The 23,834-nt window shown below is 44.6% G+C and overlaps 1 protein-coding gene across 23 annotated transcripts in view; it reads left to right on the top strand.

Moving 5' to 3' along the window:
* The window catches only part of LOC147029197 (CLIP-associating protein 1-A-like), a 203,338-nt gene that overhangs the window by 21,417 nt on the left and 158,087 nt on the right, over nucleotides 1-23,834 (top strand). For 22 of the 23 annotated variants that reach the window (XM_085880112.1, XM_085880114.1, XM_085880109.1 and 19 more), the window contains exons 3-5: nucleotides 4,148-4,251; nucleotides 5,405-5,496; nucleotides 15,174-15,249. In XM_085880112.1, the coding sequence (XP_085736238.1) occupies nucleotides 4,148-4,251; nucleotides 5,405-5,496; nucleotides 15,174-15,249 (272 nt within the window). Of the gene's footprint in view, nucleotides 1-4,147; nucleotides 4,252-5,404; nucleotides 5,497-15,170; nucleotides 15,250-23,834 lie in introns of those variants that run through there. The other variant, XM_085880137.1, reaches the window with a different exon arrangement.

Below are 23,834 nucleotides of genomic sequence, written 5' to 3'. Positions count from 1 at the left end.
GACCTCGGAAGGATGACTGGCTGAGTCAACCCCACCCGGTGTAAATTCAGCGGCCAGTGGGGCTCGAACTCAAGACCCTAAGATGCCAAGCCAACAGCAGGCTTGCGGTGGGCTGCCAGGGTGGCCTCCAGGTATGCATACCCGCCTCGAAGCTGTCGAGCTTCGGTTCGACCCAGATTTAAACCGTCATCCCGGTGTTCCACAGGAAGGGCGATTCGTCCGTTTGTGTGCCGTCCCTTGGATGTACATTAAACGGGAATCCCGCCTGTGGGCATTAGTTGGTGGGTGTTAAAAATCCCACCGTGTCCTCCGCAAAGAGTAGACGAGCTATCGCCGGCACCCTGAGCAAATTGCAAATTCCCACCCAAACTAATAAGTCCGACGTCAGGCCTGGCCAGCCGGTTCATGAAAGATTTGGGCCAAGTTCCCCCCGGCTAACCTCACAAGTACTTGGGAATAATTGTGGCTATTGAAGAAGAAGAAGAAGAAGAAGAAGAAGAAGAAGAAGAAGAAGGTGGACTTGGAACTTGTGAAGTGCTTTGATGATGAGAGTGATTTGATTCTGAGTCCTGAGCGTCGCTGCCACATTGTGATTAATGGATTGTTCCGGTGAATAGTATTCACATTGGGCAGCGTCTTTGTTTGTTCACACTTCGATCAATGTGTTCATTTATTTATTTATTTTAAATCCATGTTCGAGATCTTGTTTTTTTGTCTGAACAACAATGACAACGAAAAAATCTTTTTTTTCCGCTTTCTGATGTGTTGAGAGAAAAATTCCCCAACCCGAAGGAATCTTTATCAGTGTAGCTTATTTATTTATTTATTTATTTATTTATTTAATTAAGAAATGGCAAGCTGTGCCTTTGTTCAGCGTGGCACCGGGACGTTTCGTGCACACCTAACATGGCAGGTGTGCTCGTGTAAACATTATCGAGCGTTTGCAGGTGACGGGGAGCGCGTGGAAACCTGGATGTATCGGCCATCAGCCAATGAACACGAGATTTTAATAAGATTGTACATTTGATGACTATCTACTGTTGCGTGCCTTGGGGGAGAGCGGGTCCTTCCAGCCAACTTTGCGCGTCCCCTTTTTTTTTTTTTTTGAAATGTCACGTCACTCGTCATTCCGCGTGAAACAGTCACTCGTCTCGGCTTGCGTTCAGAGCATTGTGATACTTCTTGGCAAGAATGTATACGACACCACATTGAAAGGTAAAACGATGTAAATAGTCATTAATGAGAACTATAAACAACTCGTACGTGCAAAAAAAAAAAAAAATAATAAAGAAAGAAGAACAACTGTGACGTCATAGCACCTTTTCCTGTCATTGGTTTGGTAAATTAATGGCCATAACTTGGGAACCACTTGTCCGATTAATCTCAAACCTTGAAAAAGCACATCCACGGGGCCCCAGCAAATATACCTGGCAAGTTTCAATTAGATCGGACTAGTGGTTGTCGAGAAACAGCGGTCACAGACAGACACACAGACGTTGCTGGAATTATAGATAGATAAAGGGTGTGGTAACAATCTTATTGAAGGAAGTGCAGGACAACAATGCGTACATCTGGACACAAAGCAGTACAAAGGCACTTGAATCGATCAAAATGTTCACCAATCGTTCGGCCAATCATGCGAACGGTGCGGACATTCTCAAACCGAGAGTTGTCTGTGCGGTAAACCACTAATCGGAACACGAACACGCAGTTTATCAGGACTTTGGCTCTGAACTTGGCAAATTGTCCGGAATCTCGTCGGGATCGCGCGTGTCGACTTCAGTCTGTCTGCCTGTCTGACGGTCAAACAAAAATTGAAAATCATCCCAAACAGAAAACGTTCCTTTTTTTTTTTTTGGACGTCACAAAGGACACAAGCAACAGGCACGAACAACAAACGTAACGTGTTCAATAAGGTGGTGTAAAAGATGCTGCATCAACGGCGGTAAAATTCCAAAACCAAACTTCCTTTTTATTCATTTATTTATTTATTTATTTCTCGCCGACCTTCACGATATTTATTTTATTTAAATTGAATTGTATAACTGTACTTCAACATTGCAGAACACAAATCGCCTTCTTGGCACTTTCAAAACCGTTCCGTTTAGATTTAGCTTTCGCTTTCATATTACACAGATCTCGTAACTCGTATCACCAGAAATGTGGGGGACATGGACTATCAGCTTCCTGTCTTCTCTTTATTTGCTTATTTTGCTCGCATTCAAAATAACGAGTTGTATCATTCAAACATTGCATGGGCCTGACTCGATCTGAGAACTTTCCGACTCGGATCTCTGCCGATAGCAAACCGTCCCTTCTGGACTCTGTGATGACCAATTTACCCACAAATGTCTCCTGCTGTTCCTCTGCTCTAATTGGTTCATCTGAACAAGGTGCTTGTGAAGGTCAACACCTCTCTGGCTAGTCTCAGAGATCTGCCTCTACGCCGGCGGGTCTGACATTCCGCTCAAGCAGATTGGCAGACACCGAAAGCAGCCACCTCCATTCAGGACTGGTTTCCCGTATCCACCGGCCCTGATGTTAACTCGGCCTTGGAATTCTTCCACACAAACCTGATCTCTCACTGTCCACGTACTGATCCCATCTCGCACACGTACAGATTCATCCCGTCTCGTATTCCGTCGTCGTGCCCTTCTTCCCGCCCATGGTGCACTGAATCCTGTGGTGAGGCAGTTGCGCTGAAGCAACGAGCCTTCCCGAACCTGGAAGGCTACTCAGACCCAAGGCAATCTCAATGGATTCCGAAAAGCCCACAACGAAGTGTGCATCCACTCTCAGGAGAGCCAGAAAACGACATCTGTCCAACCTGAAGAATGAGCATTCAAACTTGTCGCCCTCCTCGAAACCTGGTGGCACCTTGTCAAGTCCGTCTCTCTGGTGTATGTTCTCCTACTCGACTGCCTCGGGACTGGTTTTTTGTAACTGAGAAGGTGGAGAAGTTTCTTTCAACCCTCGACTCTGACTCGACCAGTGCACCGGACGGCATCAGCTCACTTGTCCTAAAAACCTGCTCTGCTGCTGTTCACCATCTCATTTGCCCTCGGTCATCTTCCGTCTTCTCAGAAGGCAGCCAACTTCACCGCATTCCATAAAAAGGTGCAAAAGCAGATCCTCTTAACTGCAAGCCTATTAGCTTGTTTCCAATCGCCAACAAGGTCATGGAATCCATCATCACAGTTAAAATAAAGTGCTCCCTTTTCTCCAACGGCGTGATCTCAGATCATCAGTTTGGGTTCCCGACGAGGTCACCCTATCCTGGTCATGGTACGTCTACTCTCCCAACAATAGATGGAGGCCTTCATTATCAACGATGAGATGAAGGCTGTTTTTCTGGATATATTCTTCCACTTAAACAGGCAGCGTGTTCCTATTAACGGATCCCTCTGCTCCGTCTACTCCCTATTCTCCCTCTCCCAGTGAAGGCTGCAGTTACCCAAGGAAGTGTCTTGGGTGCAGTCTTGTGCCTCATCCACATGAACGACCTGTCAGATGATCTGGAAGATCTTCTCTTCCCTTTTACAGTCTATTGCCCATCGTTTTGTACAGTATCCCCAATCCCACTGTTTGGCAGACGTCATCACTCTCTGCTTATCCGCAATTGATTGTAGATGCTGGTCTGATCAATGTAACATGTCCTTCAATCCTGTAAAAATCTCACTCTCACCCTGTCGTTCTGGAAGGATCATCAAACGAACGACCTATTTCCTTGGTCATCCACTTGAACAGGTTCATTTTATTATTATTATTATTATTATTATTTTTGAACTCGTAGGAATCACCATCAGGACCTTTCCGAACCAAAACCTCTTACTTGCTGCTTTTGGTGTTTCCTTCTCTCTCTTTCTTTCCTGTTTGTTAATTTTGTTACTGCTTGTGCCCAATTGTTGCCCTGATATCTGACTGTCGGTTACCAACCTTGCTCTTCCACGAGCTTCGCTTTTGTCGAAAAAAAACCTAAAAAAAAAAAAACGAGGAGATTTAATCCATAATGTCTGTTTACATCATGATAAATATTACAAATTCAGAATATAACCAAATTGATACACTGTAATTGGTGGCTTGAACACTTTTGTTGTGTACCCCCCCCCAACCTCCTGACCCCACCCCCACTACCTCTTCTGTGCAGTTCTGCCATGTCTGGTGGACCGGTTGGGTGACACCAAAGAGCAAGTCCGAAATGCTTCCCAAGGCCTGCTTATCAAGATTATGGACGTTGTCTCTCAGCCACGGGTAAAGCCAATCAAGGTTTCACAGGAAGTGAAAGGAGAAGTTGCTGGACTTTTTTAGATATTATTACTTGGTGAAATTTTTTTTTTGCCAAGTATGTTGTATTGGTCTGTAGCATTTGTCTGTCTGTCTGTCTGTCTGTTTGTCTGTTTGGCACATGATTTTTGGCCACAGTTTTCAAACAATCGTTTTGAATTTTTCTTTTTTGTGGATGTAGGTGACCGGCCAAGGACGGCAACACAACATTTTACTGATCTGAACCCGGATCCAGATTTGAGAATTTTTCATGTGGATTCTTTACCGTTGAGAGATGTGGGGCCAAAAAACAATATAAAGCACGATATCTCAAAAAGTTGTGGACAGGTTTGGACAAAACTTGGGAGACGGGTTGGGTGTCCCACTCGGAAGAACTGATATACGGTAAAGATTTGGATCCAGACACGAAAATCATTTAATTTTTAACTGATTCTTCACCAGTGAGGGATGGGACGACAAACGACATTGCACGACGGATTCTGCAGAAACTTGGTGGACAGGTTGGGAGTGCCACGAGGAGGAATTGATTCAATTTCGGTGACGATCCGGATCCGGATCCAGATACGAGAATATTTTCAGTGATTCTTCACCACTGAGAGATGGTGCCAAAAACTATGTGTGGCATGAGATCTCAGCAAGTTGTGGACGAGTTATGACAAAACTCGGTCGATGAGTTGGTTCAGTGAGAAGAACGAGCCGATTCGATTTTGGTTAAGGTCCGGATTCAGATCCGACCTATCAGTGGCATACACAATGTAAACTATTCAGCACCCTCGCCAAATTCCAAATTCCTGCCACCTTCAGTTGAGTGTCATGGCTAATGACGGGTAACCTGATGCTTCCTTTGTTGGTGGTTTGTCTTTTTATTTTATTTTATTTTATTTTTTTGGACATGGGGTCAACCCATTCCACTCTGTTCAACGAGACTTCAGTTTTTTGTCTCCGGTTGTTTTAAGAAAGCGTCTCCTTCCAAATGCAACCACCGAAGATGTCAATGACTGTTGAGAAGACCCCAAAAAAATGAACCTGGATATTTTGTGTTTTTTAAAAAAAATTTTCTGTTATTTATTTATTATTTTTAATGAATCAAAGTTTTCCTTTTTCTTTTATTCCCTTTCAGGTTGTGTGGGAGCGGTTACAAGGTGGATTTAAGCACAGAAATTTCCACACGCGTGAAGGTCTTTGTGTCTGCCTGGACAGCACCATCAACAGGTAGCGTACCTGTGCTTTAGCCTATTCGTGGGTCATTGAGCCTCAATCTCGCATCAAGAGCATGCACACTCGCTCACCATGCCTGAAGGTGTATGCACACCATAAATTAACATTTCTTAACTGTTTTTACTCATTGCATGATCCTCCATTGGAAGGTTATGTCTGATACCGAGGCCGACGAAAGGCTTCCAGGGACTGCACCTCTTCCAGAGAGGTAGATTGGATAGTTTGATTGTGGATTATAGTGGGGAGTGCGAGAGGACGTGACTTGCCGGCGTTTCACGTCGCATTCCAAACGGCTCGACTCGGCTGGGCCTGATGAAATGGATTTGTCAACGGCCAGCCTTTCACAAGAGTGATGCGTCGCTTTGCACAGGGTGGAGTCATCGGCAAAATGGTAAAGTTTGTTTTCGAGAGAATCGGACAGATCATTGATGGAGATCAAGAATAAAATAGTTCCGGAGATTCTGATTTGTGGAACCCCAGGCTGAAGGGAAGGATCGTGGGAAATTATCGAAGGCCACCCAATGTTTCTGCTCTTGGAGGAAATCAGATAAGCATTGGGGAGGGGGCGGAGAGGGGGGGGTGGGGTCTCTGGATCCCAAACTGTGACAACCTGGAAATGGAGGCAGATGGTATCAAAGGCTCGAGAGATGGCCCTGCCTTCTTGCTTGTAATTCGTTCAAGGCATCCACCAGGAGTAACGTACATCCGAGGTGGAATAGCCAGGTCGGATGCCAAACTGATCATCAGAGATTAACAAGTTGGAGAAGTGATGGTGTCTGGGGGTCAGCCACAGTGATGGACTCCATTGCTCCAGTGATGGACACTGATAGGTTTTGTCGTTGTGGGGATTTGTTTTGGATCCTTTCTTCTGGATAGGAGTGATGGCAAAATGGCAAAAAAGAAAATTCGCCTTCATTCATTCACCTTCATATCTTTCTATACTTGTCTGGTTGTGTGAAGTTGATGATATCGACAAAATAAACACTTTTTTTATTTTCCACGCAGGTTTTGAAATTAAAACAAGGATGCAAGTCCTCATCGGGGACACAGCCCGAAACGGCACCTTAAAATTTGGAAGTGTCGACTTTGCATCAAAATAACTAGCGACCAAGACGGTCGTGGAGATGGTAAAGTGTATAGAAATAATAGTTTGGCAGATAATACACAAATGTGAAAACACCCCATCGTATTCCGCCATAAAGTCTATCAACTTGACACAATGGTTTCAAATGAGTGTTGCAACGCGAAGCATAAAAGTAACATCGCGACAACAGGATATGGTTGCAGTGTACAAACGACGATGCTCGCAGCCCAGTTAACCACAACAAAGAAGAGTACATGTGGGGGCTTGGCCTTGAAGCAGCTATTACGGAGTCCTGGTGTGGCGGTGGCGGCTCTCACGCTGATGCTTCATCGGCAAAAGTGGCCCCACTCTATCGATATCCTCCTCCATCAGATGCTTCCATTTACTCACCGATCACATCACGCGCCCTCCAGTTGAATGGTTTGTATTAGTGGTAACGATCGTCTGGGTGGCAGAAAGACGGTTGTTCTTTTATTTTATTTTAATATATAATGTCAAGGCTCGTGTTGGAGCTAACACACAGAATGTATGACAAGGTTAGCAGGAGACAGGAGGGATAGGAGAGGGAGGCATAAAACGGTGGGGAACAGACACATGAGGAGATCTGTGGAAGGGAGAGGGATGCTATGGAGTCGATGATGACACCACATGCACTTTTATAAAGGAAAGCGGGGAATTTGAAGGAGGTGGGTTTGGGGTGGATTAACGGGGGGGGGGGGGGAGAAAAGATCGTAGATTTGGATGGAGGAAAGATAAGAGATGGTCGTGAACAGCTATTTTGAAGACCTGGAGGGAAGAGTGGTATTGAAGTGAGTGAGGGAGTTTTTTTCCAAAGGTGGGAAAAAAGAGGAATGAAAGAGTGAAGGTGAGCAGTCATTCTTGATTTTGATAGTTTGACCAGAAGGGGTTTGCTGGCGGACCTTGAGCGCCCCGCGGAAATATGGGGGGGGGGGCAGATAGGAGACATTGCAGGGTGGGGGAGGGCGGCGAGACCGGAGAGGAGACGGTACAAGACACAAAGACCACTGACCTGCCTGTGGTGAGAGAGTCAGAGACCCAAAGACTCGGCCTCACCACGGGAGATACCATTGATCCGAAATGCCTTGGTTTCCACAGCATGAAGCGGAGAAAGGTGAGAGACAGGAGCACCAGCCCAGAGGGGAGAGCAGTACTCTATCAGGCTGCGGATGAAAGCTTTGTATGTGGTCAGGAGCCTCAGGTGTGCCAAGGAAGGAAGGACTTTGCACGACGGAGGATGCCCAGTCCGTGACCGGCTTTGAAGGCCAGCTTGGAAATGTGGCTTCCTTCAGAAAGATCATGGCAGATAGGGAGACCCAGAAGCTTGAATGAAAGGAATTGTTCAAGAGGATTGTTGAGACAGTGGATGGGGGATTCGGTGGGGGGGGGGGTCCAGATGATCCTTTCGAAGAGACAGAGTGAGAGTGTGAGATTTGTCAGGATTGAAAGACATGTTGGATCAGTCTGTGATTTTACCCAGATCTGCGAAGAAGCTGCTGCTTGCCGGTCTGAGGGATGACATGGTTCGGCAGAGGGCGGAGTCATCAGCAAAGAGATATAGAGGATTTTCCAGAGAGTCGGAGAGATTATTGATGAAAACCAGAAAGGAACAGGGCCCAGAACGCTGCTTTGAGAAACTCCAGACTGGACAGGAAGAGGGGATGAAAGAACTCCGTGAAGGGCCACACATTGGCTACGACAGGAGAAGAAGTCTGCGAGCCACGAGTGGAGATGGCCTTGGATACCATAGTTTGCTGACCAGGGCAGGGTGCAGACTGTATCAAAAGCACGCAATATGTCTCGGGATATGGCCCTGATTTCATGTTTGACATTGAGGATCTCCATCCATTGTTGGGAAAGCAGGAGCAGCAAGTCCAGGGTGGAGTGAGCTGGTCTGAATCCAAATTGATGATCAGAAATCAAGCCATTGGAGAAGCGGAAGGATTTCATATCGGAAGTGATGATGGGGGAACGTTTACCTGGGGAAACCTCGCTGATGATTGGGAGAAGGCTGATTCGTCTGTCGTTGCAGGGATCTGTTTTTGCACCTCTTTTATGCAGGGCAGTAATGTTTGCTGATGTCCAAGCATATGGCACATGACCTTGAGCAAATGAGAGGATGAATAGAACGGAGAGAGGGTGAGCAAGAGCAGAGGACCAGGTTTTTAGGACACATGGGCTGACACGTTCTGGACCTGTTGCAGAATCGGAGTCGAGGCTTGATAGCAAGCTCTCCACCTTGTCAGGAGAAAGGGACACAGAGTCCTGGACCAGCTGGGTGAGACTGGATAAGGTGGGTACAGAAAACGATGGGTTTGGGACACAAGATTGAGCAGCAAATGCAGAGTTTAGGCATTCAACCATTTCACGTCTCATGCCAGCTGTGCGGTCATTGGGTAAGGGAGGGGATGGAGGGGGAACATGTACCAGATACAGACAACTCGATACCACCAGGATTTGGAGGAGGAAGGCAGGTTTGAGAGTTCGGACTTGAGATTAGAGAGATGATGTTTCCTGGCTCTCCTCAGGGAAGGCACACACTTGTTCCGAGCTTTGAGGAAGCATCTGAGATTGCCTTCCATGAGGCGAAGGCAAGTTGTTTCAGGACGACTACCTCACCACATGCTTCAGTGTACCATGGGTGGGAGGAAGAGTATGACGACTGAAGACGAGTTTTTTTTCTTTGCGGATTATGCGGTTTTACCGTGCGACATCATCCGCGGCGAAGAATGTATATGTATATATGTATATCTGTATATATATATATATATATATATATATATATATATATATATATATATATATATATATATATATATATATATATATATATATATATATATATATATATATATATATATATATACACATGTCTATTTACACTGATGAGCCAAAACATTATGACCACTGACATGTGAAGTGAATAACATTGATTATCTTGTTACAATGGCACCTGTCAAGGGGTGGGATATATTAGGCAGCAAGTGAACAGTCAGTTCTTGAAGTTGATGTGTTGGATGCAGGAGAAATGGGCAGGAGTAAAGACCTGAGCGACTTTGACAAGGGCCAAATTGTTATGGTCAGATGACTGGGTGAGAGCATCTCCGAAACGGCAAGGCTTGTGGGGTGCTCCCGGTCACCAGTGGTGAGTACCTACCGACAGTGGTCCGAGGAGGGACAAACCACAAACCGGTGACAGGTTGTTGGGCGCCCAAGGCTCATCGATGCGCGAGGGCAACGAAGGCTATCCCGTCTGGTCCGAACCGACAGAAGGTTTAATGTGGCACAAGTCACAGAAAATTTTAATGGTGGTCACGGGAGGAATGTGTCATGATCCACAGTGCATCGCACCGTGCTGCGTATGGGGCTGTGGAGCCGCAGACCGGCAGAGTGCCCATGATGACTCCTGACCACCGTCGAAAGCGCCTGCATTGGGCACGCGAGCATCGGAACTGGACCTTGGAGCAGTGGAAGGTCGTCTGGTCCGAGGAGTCCCGTTTTCTTTTCGATCACGTGGATGGCCGTGCACGTGTGCGCCGTTTACCTGGGGGAAGTGATGGCACCAGGATGCACTGTGGGAAAACGACAATCCGGTGAATGGAGTGTGAGGCTCTGGGCAATGTTCTGCTGGGAAACTCTGAGTCCGGCCATTCATGTGGACGTCAATTTGACACGTGTCACCATCCTAAACATCGTTGCAGACCAGGTATACCCCTTCATAGCAATGGTATTCCCTGATGGCAGTGGCATTTCAGCAGGATACTTTTGCCCTGCCACACTGTACACATTGTTCGGGAATGGTTTGAGAAACATGATGAAGTGTTCACGGTGTTGCCCTGGCCTCCAAATTCTCCAGATCTCAATCCGATTGAGCATCTGTGGGATGTGCTGGACCGACAAGTCCGATCCACAGGGTTTCCACCTCGCAACTTACAGGACTTGAAGGATCTGCTGCTCCTATTGTTTTGGTGCCAGATACGACAGGACACCTTCAGGGGTCTTGGCGAGTCCATTCCTCAGCGGGTCAGCGCTGTTTTGGCGGCACACGGAGGACCAACAGCATATTGGGCAGGTGGTCAAAATGTTTTGCCTCATCAGTGTATTTCTGTTTTGTTGATATTAATTAAAGAAGTTACCTCATTAAAATAACTACCGGGCATAGTGGCGTGCGCCTGTAATCCGGCGACTCGGAGGCTTGGGTTGGAGGATCGCTTGAGGACGGGAGCTCTGCACTGGGCCGTGCTATGAGAGGGTGTAGGGCAGCCTGGAATCATGGCGAAACCCAATCCTTATCCCTGTGTCATAAGAGGCGATCAGAGTTGTGTCAGGAACGGCATCCGGCGTAAAACCTATGCCAAATCAGCATGCGGATCATAACAGATGATCCGCTGTCGCGACCCCGAACGGGAGCAGCCGTAAGACGAACAACAACACCTCATTAAAGTAATTGATTAAATATTATTATGTCAGATGCAATGCAACAGGAACTTGTTCACATGAAAACCAACCAAACTGAAATAAAAGGTGACTATGTCATCTTAAGACATTCTCACAAGACCTGATCAAACAATCAACCACATATCCTCTGTTTAACATGATAGAAAAAAACCTTCGCAGCACATTCCACAAAATCATCGTTTCCTGAACAAATTCTCGCAAATCGAAGTCGCAAAGATGAAAAGACACCGTAACGCATTTTAATTGGTACATTGATACCTGGAAAGGTGGACAAGACCACCGGGAAACTGAAATCATCAACTTTATGATATACGCTTGTACTAAAAACCATTCTGTCCAACTCCCACCAGCATTTCCAGACATGCAGTAACTGTACAATCATTACCACTCCTGTTTACAATCAGGCTATCTGGATAAATCTTGTGAAGCTGCCTCTCAAAAAAATTGTAGTTAACCACACAAATATCATCCATATAACGACACGTACGAGTTAATTTTTTCAGCTTATCCTAATTTTTTCTCCTTAATCAGTTTCTGCAAAAATGAAAATTCACAGAAAATAAGAAAAATGTCCGCTAGTCGGGGCGTGTCTTACATATACATATGCATATATTTGATGTGGGTATGTCTTCATTTTCCATTGATATGTTGACTGCTTTTGACATTTGCACATGGTACTTGCTTGGAAGCCTCATTGGTATGCATCGCTGTCGCCGATGATTCACCAACGAATGAAACCCGTCCGGCAGCTGAGGATGTGTGTAGCATTGGTATTCTCATGTGTGTACTATTTGTGAATGTCTTTACAGCTGTGGAGGAACTCTGGGAAGGGTTTGAAATAGCAAAGGGCTTACCTTGGGTAGCCTTTCGTGGTTTCTGTATGCAGCTTCTTCAGTTGGAAGAGCATGGGAGGAATATATACATATATATGCATATATATATATATATATATATATATATATATATATATATATATATATATATATATATATATATATATATATATATATATATATATATATATATATATATATATATCTTCTTCTTCTTTCGGCTGCTTCCGTTCGGAGTTGCCACAGCGGATCATCCGTATGATCCGCATAGTGATTTGGCACATGTTTTACGCCGGATGTCCTTCCTGACGCAACCCTGGTCGCCTCTTACAACACAGGGATAATATATATATATATATATATATATATATATATATATATATATATGTATATGTATATGTATATGTATATATATATATATATATATGTATGTATATTACGGTTGTGGAAATTCACAGAACACCATTCAGGTTCCCCAGAGATCAGTTATTTCGATAAGTACGTGTTTTAGGTTAGATTCCCCCACCGATGTATTACGGGTCTTGTTCGTGTGCTGGGCTGTGAATCTTTGAGGTAGCAGTTATTCTTTTCTGTCTTTTATTTTCAACAACATCTCAACGCTATCAACTCCACAACACCGCCATCTTCTCGACGGCGCCATCAACATCGCGACACCATCACGCCCCCAGCAACAGCAGCAAAATGCCGTTGTCGCAGACACGCCGCACCGCATTGGAAGCCACATTCCACCGTCCGTGTGCAATCGGCCGCGAACCGGCTGATTTGCATATTCGGATCAAGATGAGCTCTGCCTCGAAAAAACTGGCCAATCAGAACGTCCGTGTGCAAACAGCTGTGAAACGGCTGATTTGCATATTCGGATCAAAATGGGCTCTGCCTCGGAAAAAGCCAGCCAATCCGAAATGGGGTTTCCACCAGGGGTGAAAGGGCAGAGGTGAAAGTAGGTGGAGCCAGCATCAGGTGGAGATTCAAAGGGCGGGCACCCCCACCGAATAAAAAGGGCGGAGTCGCATCCCAAGAGCCAGTTGGGTTGGAGTTGGTGAGGAGCGTCAGGAGTTGGGCGGGATCGAGACGGAACGGCAGAAGGACGGAGTTTGGAGTCGCTGAAGACAAAGGCGCATCGAAGCTGCGTTGCGGTCCGGGCAGATGGCCCTGAGAGCTTCGAGCAGCGCTGAGGAGTGAACAAGTCCTAAAAGAGCATAAACTCAGAGAGCAAGGCCCGTTCGCTCCTCTGAAGCGTCGTCGGCTCGGCCCGATCGACCAGGCCACGGTGAAGGCCAAGCGACTGAGGAAAGCCGCCCGCCAAGCTGCACAAGCCGCTCAAGCGACTGGCGCGTTTTGCGATGCCACAGGTGGAACTGAGACACAGGGGTCGCCGACCCGAAGACCGTCGAGTCACCACCAAGGGGCGGCCAGGTCAACAGCCCGGTCTCTTGGAGTCCTTCGGTCATCCCGGCTCTGAGGACCATGAAAGGCTCACGACTCCTATTTCTTTTCCTTGGGTTTTGTATGGAAGTCTGCGGCGCCTTGTCTCATGAAGTAGAATTGCTGGTTAAGTGCATGATTGTGTGTACATGATCGCATGGACCTCGGCTGTAGGTTTTTTTTGCTCGTGTCTTTCCCCCCCCCCCCCATTGATTACATGCTTACTGAAAATAAATGCCCCATTGTTTGAATGTCGATCTGCTCGTTGCATCGTTTTCTACTATTGACTGCCACGGCGTGCTCGGGATGTTAACTGGCTATTAAGGCCGATAAAAGTGATAATCTGGTCCGACGGAACTTGGCGATTTAAAAGCGCTCGGCAAAATGCACACGGGACGAGCACGCCTAACGGCTCGTTCCGTACAAGTTCCCGTCGAGGTGGAAACTCTCGGTATTTCTGTCCGCGCGAATAGTTAGGTATATCGACAATTCGGCGATTAACCCTGTAGCGCGTGGACAGAATAATTGACAAGTTTCTGGTGCGTTAAAAGGTACCCGCAGCTGGTTTCCGGGGTTGTCCGGAAAGCTACGACTGGATTCCGGCCTTCGGTGGGCGCGCGACTGCGATTGGACTGAAGCGGTCGTGCGAACGCCGACGCCGGTGGAAATCTGTAACAATATATATATATATATATATATATATATATATATATATATATATATATATATGTATATATATATTTCAAGGTGGTGTGTCATGTCATGGTAATGATAATGTTTCACGAAATAATTGTTCCCAAAAGCAATTGCAATCCTGTACATTGTTTAAATCCTCAAAGTTCCAAACTGGCTCCAATCCTAAAATAATTTGACATGCCTTATGCCCAGTTGTTGTTGCATGCATGAGGCTGATAGGATGGCTGAGAGGTATGCACACTTGTCTCGAAGCTGTCTAACCTGGGTTTCAATCCCAAGCCAGTTTATAAACCATCATCCCGGTGTTTCGCAGGCATGGTGATTTATCAATGTGTGTGCCATCCCTCGGATGGACGTTAAACTGGACGTCACATCTGCCGGAATTCATTGGTGGACGTTAAAGATCCCACGGTGTCCTTCACAAAGAGAAGGCGCATTATCACTGGCACCGTGAACAAATTGCAAATCCCTGCCCTAACCGGCAGAGCCACGCACACAGCCGATGATGCGACCCCGCAGCTTTGTGCTGCATACAAAAGAAGAATAATTGCATACATGTATCAAATGTGAAAAAAAAAAATGTGTCCAGTAATTTTTGAGTCGAGGTGTCGGATGCACAAACAGATGGACCAACTTAACGGACTTAAGAGAAACGCCCCAAGCCAGTCGTCCACCGAAACGTGGGGTGAAACGTCCACCGTTGGGTCTGATCTTGAGGATATGTGGGTTCATGAAATAAATCCATTTTAATGATAGAATTGTGAATCTTATCTTTCCATCTTCTCGTTCTTCAATGCGAGTCATTTTTCTTTCTCATTATTTTTATTTAATTTTATCTTCCCTAAAATAAAGTTTGACTTTTTGTGATTGTTACCGCTTTAAGTTTTAAAATTATTAATGCTTTTATTTTTTTTTTTTAATTTAATTTTTTTTGGTATTCTTACAATTACCTTGAGTAATCCATTTGGCAAATGTAGTTCTTCCTTCATTTTGCAAATCCTTTGTTGTTTATCTTTGATTTTTTTTTATTTTTTTGTCCGGGCATGAACACGTCCCAATCTCCGAACCGCGACTTGCTCTGGTACTCTCGGCAGTGTGCCCACATGCTCACCTCCGTGTCCTCCGTGTCATTGCAGGTTCGGAGCTCAATGCTTATCTCTGAACAAGCTGGTGCCACACTTGTGCAACCTGTTGGGTGATGCCAATAGTCAGGTGATTAAGACTTGGATTAAAATGACAATTTTAATCAAACTCTTATCTGTATCATCGATGAGTAATGTTGTCTCGGACCCTTGTCTGTCTGTCCTTTTTTTTCCCTCGCCGAAGGAGAGTGTGTTGCATTTGGGTCTGTTTGTCTGCACAGAACTTTCGTGTTTTTCTCCGCAACCGCTCGTCGGATTGAGACAAAATTTTCACCATCGGTTTGATGACTCATGCAGAATGTTTTAATGATAATTATGACGTTGTACGTCACGTGATGTAGCAGCCATGTTGGAAAAACAGAAACACTTTGGACCTCTGTAGCTTTAAAATCATACCAAGGAAAAAATTGAAACTCTGCACACGGCAAGGACTCCTCATGGGGAATGAGTGATTTTTTTTTTTCGACGTCATAGGTGCGTTCGTTATGATATCATAATTGCGTAAGTAGAACGCTACATCCGATAAGTATAAAAAAAAAAATTTGAGGGTCATCTCGGGATAAAATGGTCCACAAATTTTTTTTTGATGACGTCATCGGTCACTTGATTCGGCAGCCATGTTTCTTTGTTTGTTTGTTTTCTTAAACCTTCAAAAATCTTCTTCTCTGAAATTGCTGAACCGGTCATCACTGCCAGCAGTTATAAAATGGCTGCTCTAATTATGTAACACACCGGCACACGACACACCACACAACACACCACACGAAACGAGTTCTGGCGAAGGTCTGCAATCTCTGATTGCTCTTTTTCTTGTTTGTCTATCTGTGAGCACAATGTCTCCAAGAGGTGACAGATGGATTTGGTTGAAATTTGGTGGGCAGGTGGGCTGGATCGGGATACTCGAATTTTTTTAAGTGATTCTTCACAATTGAAAGATGTGGCTAAAACGATATGTAGCACGATATCACAAAAGGTTATGGACGGATTTGGACGAAAGGTGGTGGAGGAGTTGGGTAGGTGACAAGAATAAGCCGATTAGATTTCAGTACAGGTCCGGATGTAGATCCAGCCTATCCGGTCATGTCAGGTATGGGAGCCTGCGCCGGAATTGCACATCGCTGCGTCCACTTTCCGCCAGTACTCCAAGGGCCTCCGTCTGGCCATCCCCCAGGCAGATGCCTGGCCCATCCCCATGTCCTTGAGATGCTGAACAACATGCTGCAACAACGAGGCACATGGTCAGCCCGTTGGCCTCTTCCACTCATGAGACTCCCTCACGGAGAGAATCTGGTGGGCATGATTAGCGTCAGGAAAACGAGCCGCATGTCCATACAACTGCAGCTGGCGCTCACGGACTATGCAGGTAACAAATCTCATTTGAGATTCTCAGCAACCGCTCGTTGGACACAAAGTCCGACCAGCGATAGCCAAGGATTCTCCGAAGAGACCTGGTACCGAATGAGTTTCGTCTATGTCTCAGATCTCTGATCAGAGTCCAAGTCTCACATCCGTAGAGGAAGCCTGGAAGCACCAAGGACCTGAAAACTCAGACTTTCGTCGTTCTGCAAAGGTACTGACAGCGCCACATCCCATTGTCCAGTGAATCCATGACTCCCCAGGCCCGACCCAGACGTCTATTGACCTCTGACACAGCCAGCAGAGACATGAATATCACTGCCGAGGGAAGTGAATCTCTCCGTGACCTCTACATCCTCATCCCAAACAGGTACAGACAGGATAGCAGCATCCAAGATGCCATTGAAAGCCTGGATTTTTAGTTTAGATCAATGAAACCCGTAATCCCAGCAGCTCTGACTCCTCATTCAGCACCTCAAGGGCTCCCAAAAAGATATCCGGAGTCTCCGCAAAGATGACTGCATCATCTGCAAAATCAAGGTCAGAGATCTTGACATTTCCAAACGATGCACCGCAGCTTGATCTCTCCGACATCCTCCCTCGAATCCAGTCCATGCAAGTGCTGAAAAGTGTGGGTCTATCAGTAGAATACAAAACGTAAACTCTTTGACCTGGTGGATGTCAAGATCTCTGATGTCAAGTAAACTGTTTGACCGACGCTCCACCGATTGGCGTTCTCGTTCACTTTGTGATGCATGGCACGACGTAGTTACATATTAACTCGAGTTAACTTTTGATGAGTACTTAAATATGTCGGTGATGATTTATTTTTTGAGAAATGTTGTTTGTGAATGGATTTGACATTTCGTAAAACAGAAAATACATTCTTCAATTGGTTACTCTTCCTCAAATACAATGCAGATTACTGTCGGGGGCAACTTGTAACGTCAGCTGTGCTTCTGTGTGTTGTGGAGCTTCCTGAAAACCTTTTCTGAAGAGAGGAAAAGCCAGCAAAGGTTTCCAGGTCACTCGACATCCATCGAGACTACTTTGTGCTCATGCGTATCTTGCTGTCCTTGTGGAAATGTTAGCCTCTGTACTTTTACCTGGGTCATTCACAAGATATCCACCAGATCGTCATCTATCACGTCAAAAACATACCCCGAGATACTTAACATCCATTTTTGAGAGTTTGGATTTTCTTCCTCGATCCCTTCTATTCCCAACACTTCCATTTTCATGTGTCCTCCTCAGAGTCTTGGACACAGATTCTTGTGAAACGTGGAGTCAGGATGCAATCTGCCGCATGGAGTCTTCACGAGCTAACGCTCATGATATGCTGGTCATGTGACATGTCATTCCCAGGAGTCATAGTATTTATCACATTATATGATGTCACCACCTATACCTTTTTATATTCCTTCTGCAGGTGTGGTGCTTTGTGATTGCTTGCATGACAAGCAGTCACAGTGTACTGCAGGTCGTGGAGGGAAAAAAATGGAAACACCAATGTAAAGTCACTTAATATGGCGTGGGCCACCATGTGCGGCCTGCACGCACCATCAGAGTCCACCAGCATCTGGAATTCTGCAGGAGGGATGTGGCACCATTCTTCTTCGAGAAAGTCAATCAACTCGCACCTGTTTGATGGAGTTGGAAAACACTGTCTCAAGCGTCACTCCAGAATATCCCATAAATGCTCGACTGGGTTCAGATCTGACTGAGAAGGCCATGACATATGGTTAACATCAGTGTCATGCTCATCAAACCATTGGGCGACAGCACGTGCTCTGTGGATCAGGGCATTGGGGAGGGGAGAAGTTTTGTATATATATATATATATATATATATATATATATATATATACATATATATACACATACATACATATATATATATATATATTTTTTTTTTTTTTTTTTTAATATACCTTGGTCGAGGCTCGTATGAGAGCTAACACACAACTCACAGCAAGGAGGCATGAGACAAGAGGGGCGGGAGTGGAAGGGACAAAACATTTGGGAACAGACACAGGTGAACTGTGGAAGGGAGAGGGATGGGGATGGGACGGGGAACATGGCGAGGGGAAGATGGACATTAAAGGGACTTTCAGGACGTAAAGCAGGAGAATTGAAGGGAGTGGGCTTGGGTGGATTATCGGGGTAGAAAAGATCGAGGATTTGGATGGGGGAAGATAAGAGGTGGTGGTGAACAGCTGTTTTGAAAGCCTGAAGGGAAGAATGGGAAAGAATAGAGTGAGGAAGTTTATTCCAAAGGCGGGAAAAAGAGGAATGAAAGAGTGAAGATGAGCAGTGATTCGTGATTTTGGTAGTTTTACCAGAAGGGGGTTGTTGGCGGACCTTGAGCGCCCTGTGGAAATGTGGTTGGGACAAATCGCAGAGAGAGCAGGGGGGCAAGGCTGGAGAGGAGTCGGTAGAAGACAGAAAGACCACCGACCAACCTGCGGTGATTGAGTGAGAGGCCCAAAGACTCAGCTTCATTGCGGGAGATGCCAATGATCTTAAAAGCCCTGGTTTCGACAGCGTGAAGTCGAGAAAGGTGGGAGGCAGGAGCACCAGCCCAGAGGGGAGAGCAGTACTCCATCAGGCTACGGACAAAAGCTTTGTAAGTGGTCAGGAGCTCAAGAGGGCCGAGGAAGGACTTTGCACGACGGAGGATTCCCAGTCGGCGACTGGCTTTTGAGGCAAGGTTGGAAATGTGACTTTCCCAGGAAAGGTCATGGCAGATAGTGAGACCCAGAAGCTTGAAAGAAAAGACTTCTTCCAGAGGATTGTTGAGAAAGTGGATGGGGGGGTTTTGTAAACGGTCCTTTCGAAGAGACATAGTGAGAGTGTGAGATTTGTCTGGATTGAAAGACATGTTCCACGTGTTGGACCAGTTTGTGATTTTATCCAGATCTGCAGTGAGATATATATATATATATATATTATTATTATTATTATAAACTTGGCTTGTGGGGGTAGAAGGAAGAATGCACCTCCCCCCCAAACCCCTCCCTCTCATCGTAGTTTTGTTCCTGTCAAGCAGTACGTACCTCGGTGAATCCTCCATGAAAATCATCGTAGATCTGCCCCTCACTGCCACCGTCTCTCATATTTCAGTGTCATGTTTTATAATTTTTAATGTCTCTCTCTCTTTCCCCACCCCCACCCTCCCCCCGACTGCCCCAAATACCGGCAACTCTTGTTGTGCACATTTATGTTTTGTTTGTAATCGCCACAACCCTTTCATCCTTTAACGACCATCACCAGCAACGTGCTTAATATGATCCAAATTAATATTATACCTGTACTCTCGTTTTTCCTTTCCCACCTATTGTTAAATCATCCCAGCTCTTTCTCTCACCTGTCCCCTCTGCTTTTTTTTCCCTGCATTGAAAACCTATCTTCTTTTTTAATTTTTATTTTTATTCTTTAAATTGTTCATATTTCCACTCGCATGTTTATACAGTGCTTGTTATCCAGTTAATTCTATCAATTTTGTCGCAACCTAAAACAAATTCCTCCCGCATGGCTTTCCCGTGGTATCGGTGAGCTGTTTCATGAATTCTGAAAGTGTAAAAGTTTTTCGTTCCTGGGAGTCGTTTTGTTGCCAGGAAACAATTTCCTTTTTCTTCCCTTCTTTTTTACCATGAAAACCGACCACGTGTCGTGTGTATTTTCCTGCCACCATTGTTTAATCCTGTTTGCAGGAAAGGCTCAGGTGGCACCGTGCAAATGTTGCGGTTTGGAGGACATGTAGTTGAGTGGGTACCGAATTGAAAATGTTGGGGTATAGATTACATGCAATTGAGTGGGAAGGCAGTTGAACATGTTGGGGTTTGGAGGACATGGAGATGTTGAGTGGGTACAGAGTTGAAAATGTTGGGGTTGAGAGGACATACAGTGGTTGAGTGGGAACCGGTTGAATATTCGGCCTCAATGAGTGCTCCTCGCCGTGCACTCATTGCTTGCTATTTAATATTGTGAATCTAAAGGTGATTGATAATTGTACTCTGCTCCTTCCAAGTCCCATATCAAGGTGATGCATGATGTCATCACCGGGCGTCGAAGTAAGGGAGTACTTTGTTTTTGCTCCGTTTTCTTGCTTTATTTCTTGTTACCCTCGCTGAAGGAGAGGGTATTGCATTTGGGTCCGTTTGTTTGTTTCTTTGTTTGTTTGTCCCCACAGAACTTTAGTGTTTTTCTCCGCAACCGCTTGTCGGATTGAGACGAAATTTTCACCGTTGGAGTGACTACTCATGCAGAATATCCCATTGATAATTGTGATGTCATAGGCAATGTGGTGTCGCAGCCATGTTGGTAAAATGGAAAACTTTGGACCTCTATCTCTGAAACCGCACAAAGGAAAAAAATTGAAACTTAACACACAATTACTCCTCAAGGGGAATAAGTGTGTTTTTTTTTTTTTTTGTTATGATGTCGTCATTGCATATCCAGAATGCTACATCCGATCAGTATGAAAGTTTTTGTGTGTCATGTTGGGATAAAATGGTCCAGAGGAAAACAAGGACAAATGTGTCCAAGAGCCGCGTCATAAAGGTTTTTGTCTTCACTCGAAGAAGAAGAAGAACGCGGAACTCTCTTAGAGCCAGCGTTCGCAACGCGACGCCGTTAATAAATTAAAAAAAAATAGATAAATATATAAATAACAACAACAACTTCCGATATTTCATCGCGTGCCTTGATGGAGCCAATAGCGAGACCCGTCATGGCGGCTTTTGTTCATGACGAGAAAATAGTGTATTTACGAAATTACAACACATTAAATGGTATAATCTTTAAATAGTAACGTGAACTTTTCGAAACTTTAAAGCAAATGTCCGAATGTATTTAAAAGTTCATGATAGACGCTCTCAAAAGGCACCGTCTATGTGAGGATGTGTACAGGTGTTTAGTATTTAAGGAGATCCGGATCCTGTATATAAAAGCCGAGTCCGAAAGGTTTTGTCTTCACAAGAAGAAGAATAACAACGCGGAGCTCTCTTCGAGCCATGTTCGCTACGCGAGACGTGGCTAAAAATTAATTGATGACATCATTGGTCATGTAATTCGCAGCCATATTGTTTTTTTTTTGTTTTTTTTCCCCCCCAAAAAACCTTCAAAAAATCTTCTTCTCTGAAGTAGCTGAACAGATTGAGGCAAAACTTTACAAGTATGACCGCCTAATTTTGAAGAACATAAGGTTCACACATATGACATCATAGGTCACATGGTTTGGCAGCCATTATTGAATTTACCCAAAAACCAATAAAATATCTTCTCCAGAACAGCTGGACAGATCGAGGGGAAACTTCACAGAAATGTTCCTCAAGCCTTATGGGATACCAGGGTATTCACGAATAATGGATGTCACATTGTCTGGCAGCCATATTGGATTGAGTGAAGATCTTAAAAAAAAATTCTTTCTCTTGAACCGCTGAATCAATCAACGTGAAACTTCACAATTATGATCTCGTGGTATGCCGGGTGTTGGCTTAATGGTTAGGGTGGTGGGCTTGGGATCTTAAGGTCCAGAGTTCAAATCCTGCTTGACTGTTGAATTAATAGCAGGTGCGGTTGACTTAGCCTGTCATCCTTCTGAGGTCGGCAAAATGAGTGCCAGCTTGCTGTGATGATTGAGCCATTAGAGTATCCTGCGTCAGAGTAGCGATTGTCCAGGATTGTGCCCAATAGCCCGAGAGACTGCTTTGGCAGCACCGACGCTCTGTACAGAGTATGGTCCCAATGGATTTTGGATATAGGCGTGATGGGGAATACGTTTTCAATTTCAACCTGATCGGACGCATGGTCGGGCAGCCAGAATTATTATTATTATTTATGAAATGGGTTCTTTAAAAAAAAAAAATTCTATCAGGCTCACTTGGCTGTGCCTGGTTGGGTTTGAGGGTGGAGGAGCAGCAGCTGAAATGTGAATCCTGTCCAGGTTCTTCCTGATGACGTCATCTTTGCTTTTTTGCTTGTTTGGGTTCCTTCTGATTACTCCAATGCAGGACTTGTACCGATTTGATCTTCCATTTGATTTGAATTGAATTTATTTTCATCCCATTCTAAATTCAATTGGATAATAATAAATGCCATGGGTCAGGGTCAGGTGTCCAATCAAAGCGGGACTTTTTGGTACTGCCAGCAGCTTTTGGTCATCACTGCCAGCAGTTACAAAGTGGCAGTTCTCGTTATGTCTCATGAGTTTTGTGTACTGGTGTGTTCCATAATTAACCACACGAACACCACACTTAAGTCCTGGCGAGTGTCTGCAATCCCTGATTGCTCTTTTTCTTGTTTGTTACTTGCAAAATCGAAGATTTTTCAAGTATATTGGTCAGTCGATTTTGTTATTCTGTCTGTTTGTCAATCACCGACAGGTCACAATTCAAAACCGATCTTCTCAAAACTTCACCAATTTGTCGAGGTCGTCTCAACTGAGAAGCCAATTGATTTTGAGTTCAAAGGTCATCTTGAGGTCGAATTTCTAAAATCGTCATTTTTCATCCGATTGACTTGAAAGTTGAGCAGGATTTGCATAGTCCATCACTGAATTTGTAAAGCAACCATTTTTGAGGTCAAAAGGTCAAAAGTCGACTCAACATCAAAGATTGAAAATCAAATTTCATCTTAACAATCGTCAATTTTTTGTCTGTTTAACCTGGAAATTAAGCAGTAATTGCGTCGTGCATCACTGGATCTGGAAACAAACCAAATTTGAGGTCAAAATGTCAAAGGTCAACTCAAGGTCATACTTCCAAAATCATCAATTTCTTTCTGAAAACTGATTGATTTTCATCCGATTAAACTTGAGCTTTGATTAAGATTGTCATTTTCAATCTTGATGTAATGGACAATTTGGTGTATCCACGGCAACCTTCGGAGAGAGATATTTTGCAAGGAACGTGCCCTGCACGACGTCTTTTTCTTGTTTGTCTGGGCGATATCTCAATCGTGCTTTGAGCTCGGAAGCTGAAATCTGGGGACAAAAGTGAAGAAGTGCTTTGGAAAAAACGGTATTTTTTATTTTTTGATAAATAAATTGGTTGATTAATGACTTGATTATTATCGATTTATTAATTACTTTTTCTTTTATTTCTCATGATCATTTTTTATTTCTCACTTTTTATTATTTTACTTTTTATATATGCCTGGCAAATATCTCTGACATATTTTGAGCAAGGAAGCTGTTATTTGGACATGACAGTGACCAAGTGATTTGGCTATAAAGAGTATTTTTGATTTATTGATTAATCGATGAATTATTCATTTTTCGATTAATTTTCAAAAAGTT

This window comes from Eptatretus burgeri, chromosome 4 (genome assembly GCF_056783735.1).
Source record: "Eptatretus burgeri isolate ZD-2024b chromosome 4, Ebu_testis_v1, whole genome shotgun sequence".
In the NCBI taxonomy this organism is placed as follows: Eukaryota; Metazoa; Chordata; class Myxini; order Myxiniformes; family Myxinidae; genus Eptatretus; species Eptatretus burgeri.
The sequence above is the reverse complement of the archived record's forward strand: the minus strand, read 5'-3'. Positions and strand labels throughout refer to the sequence as shown.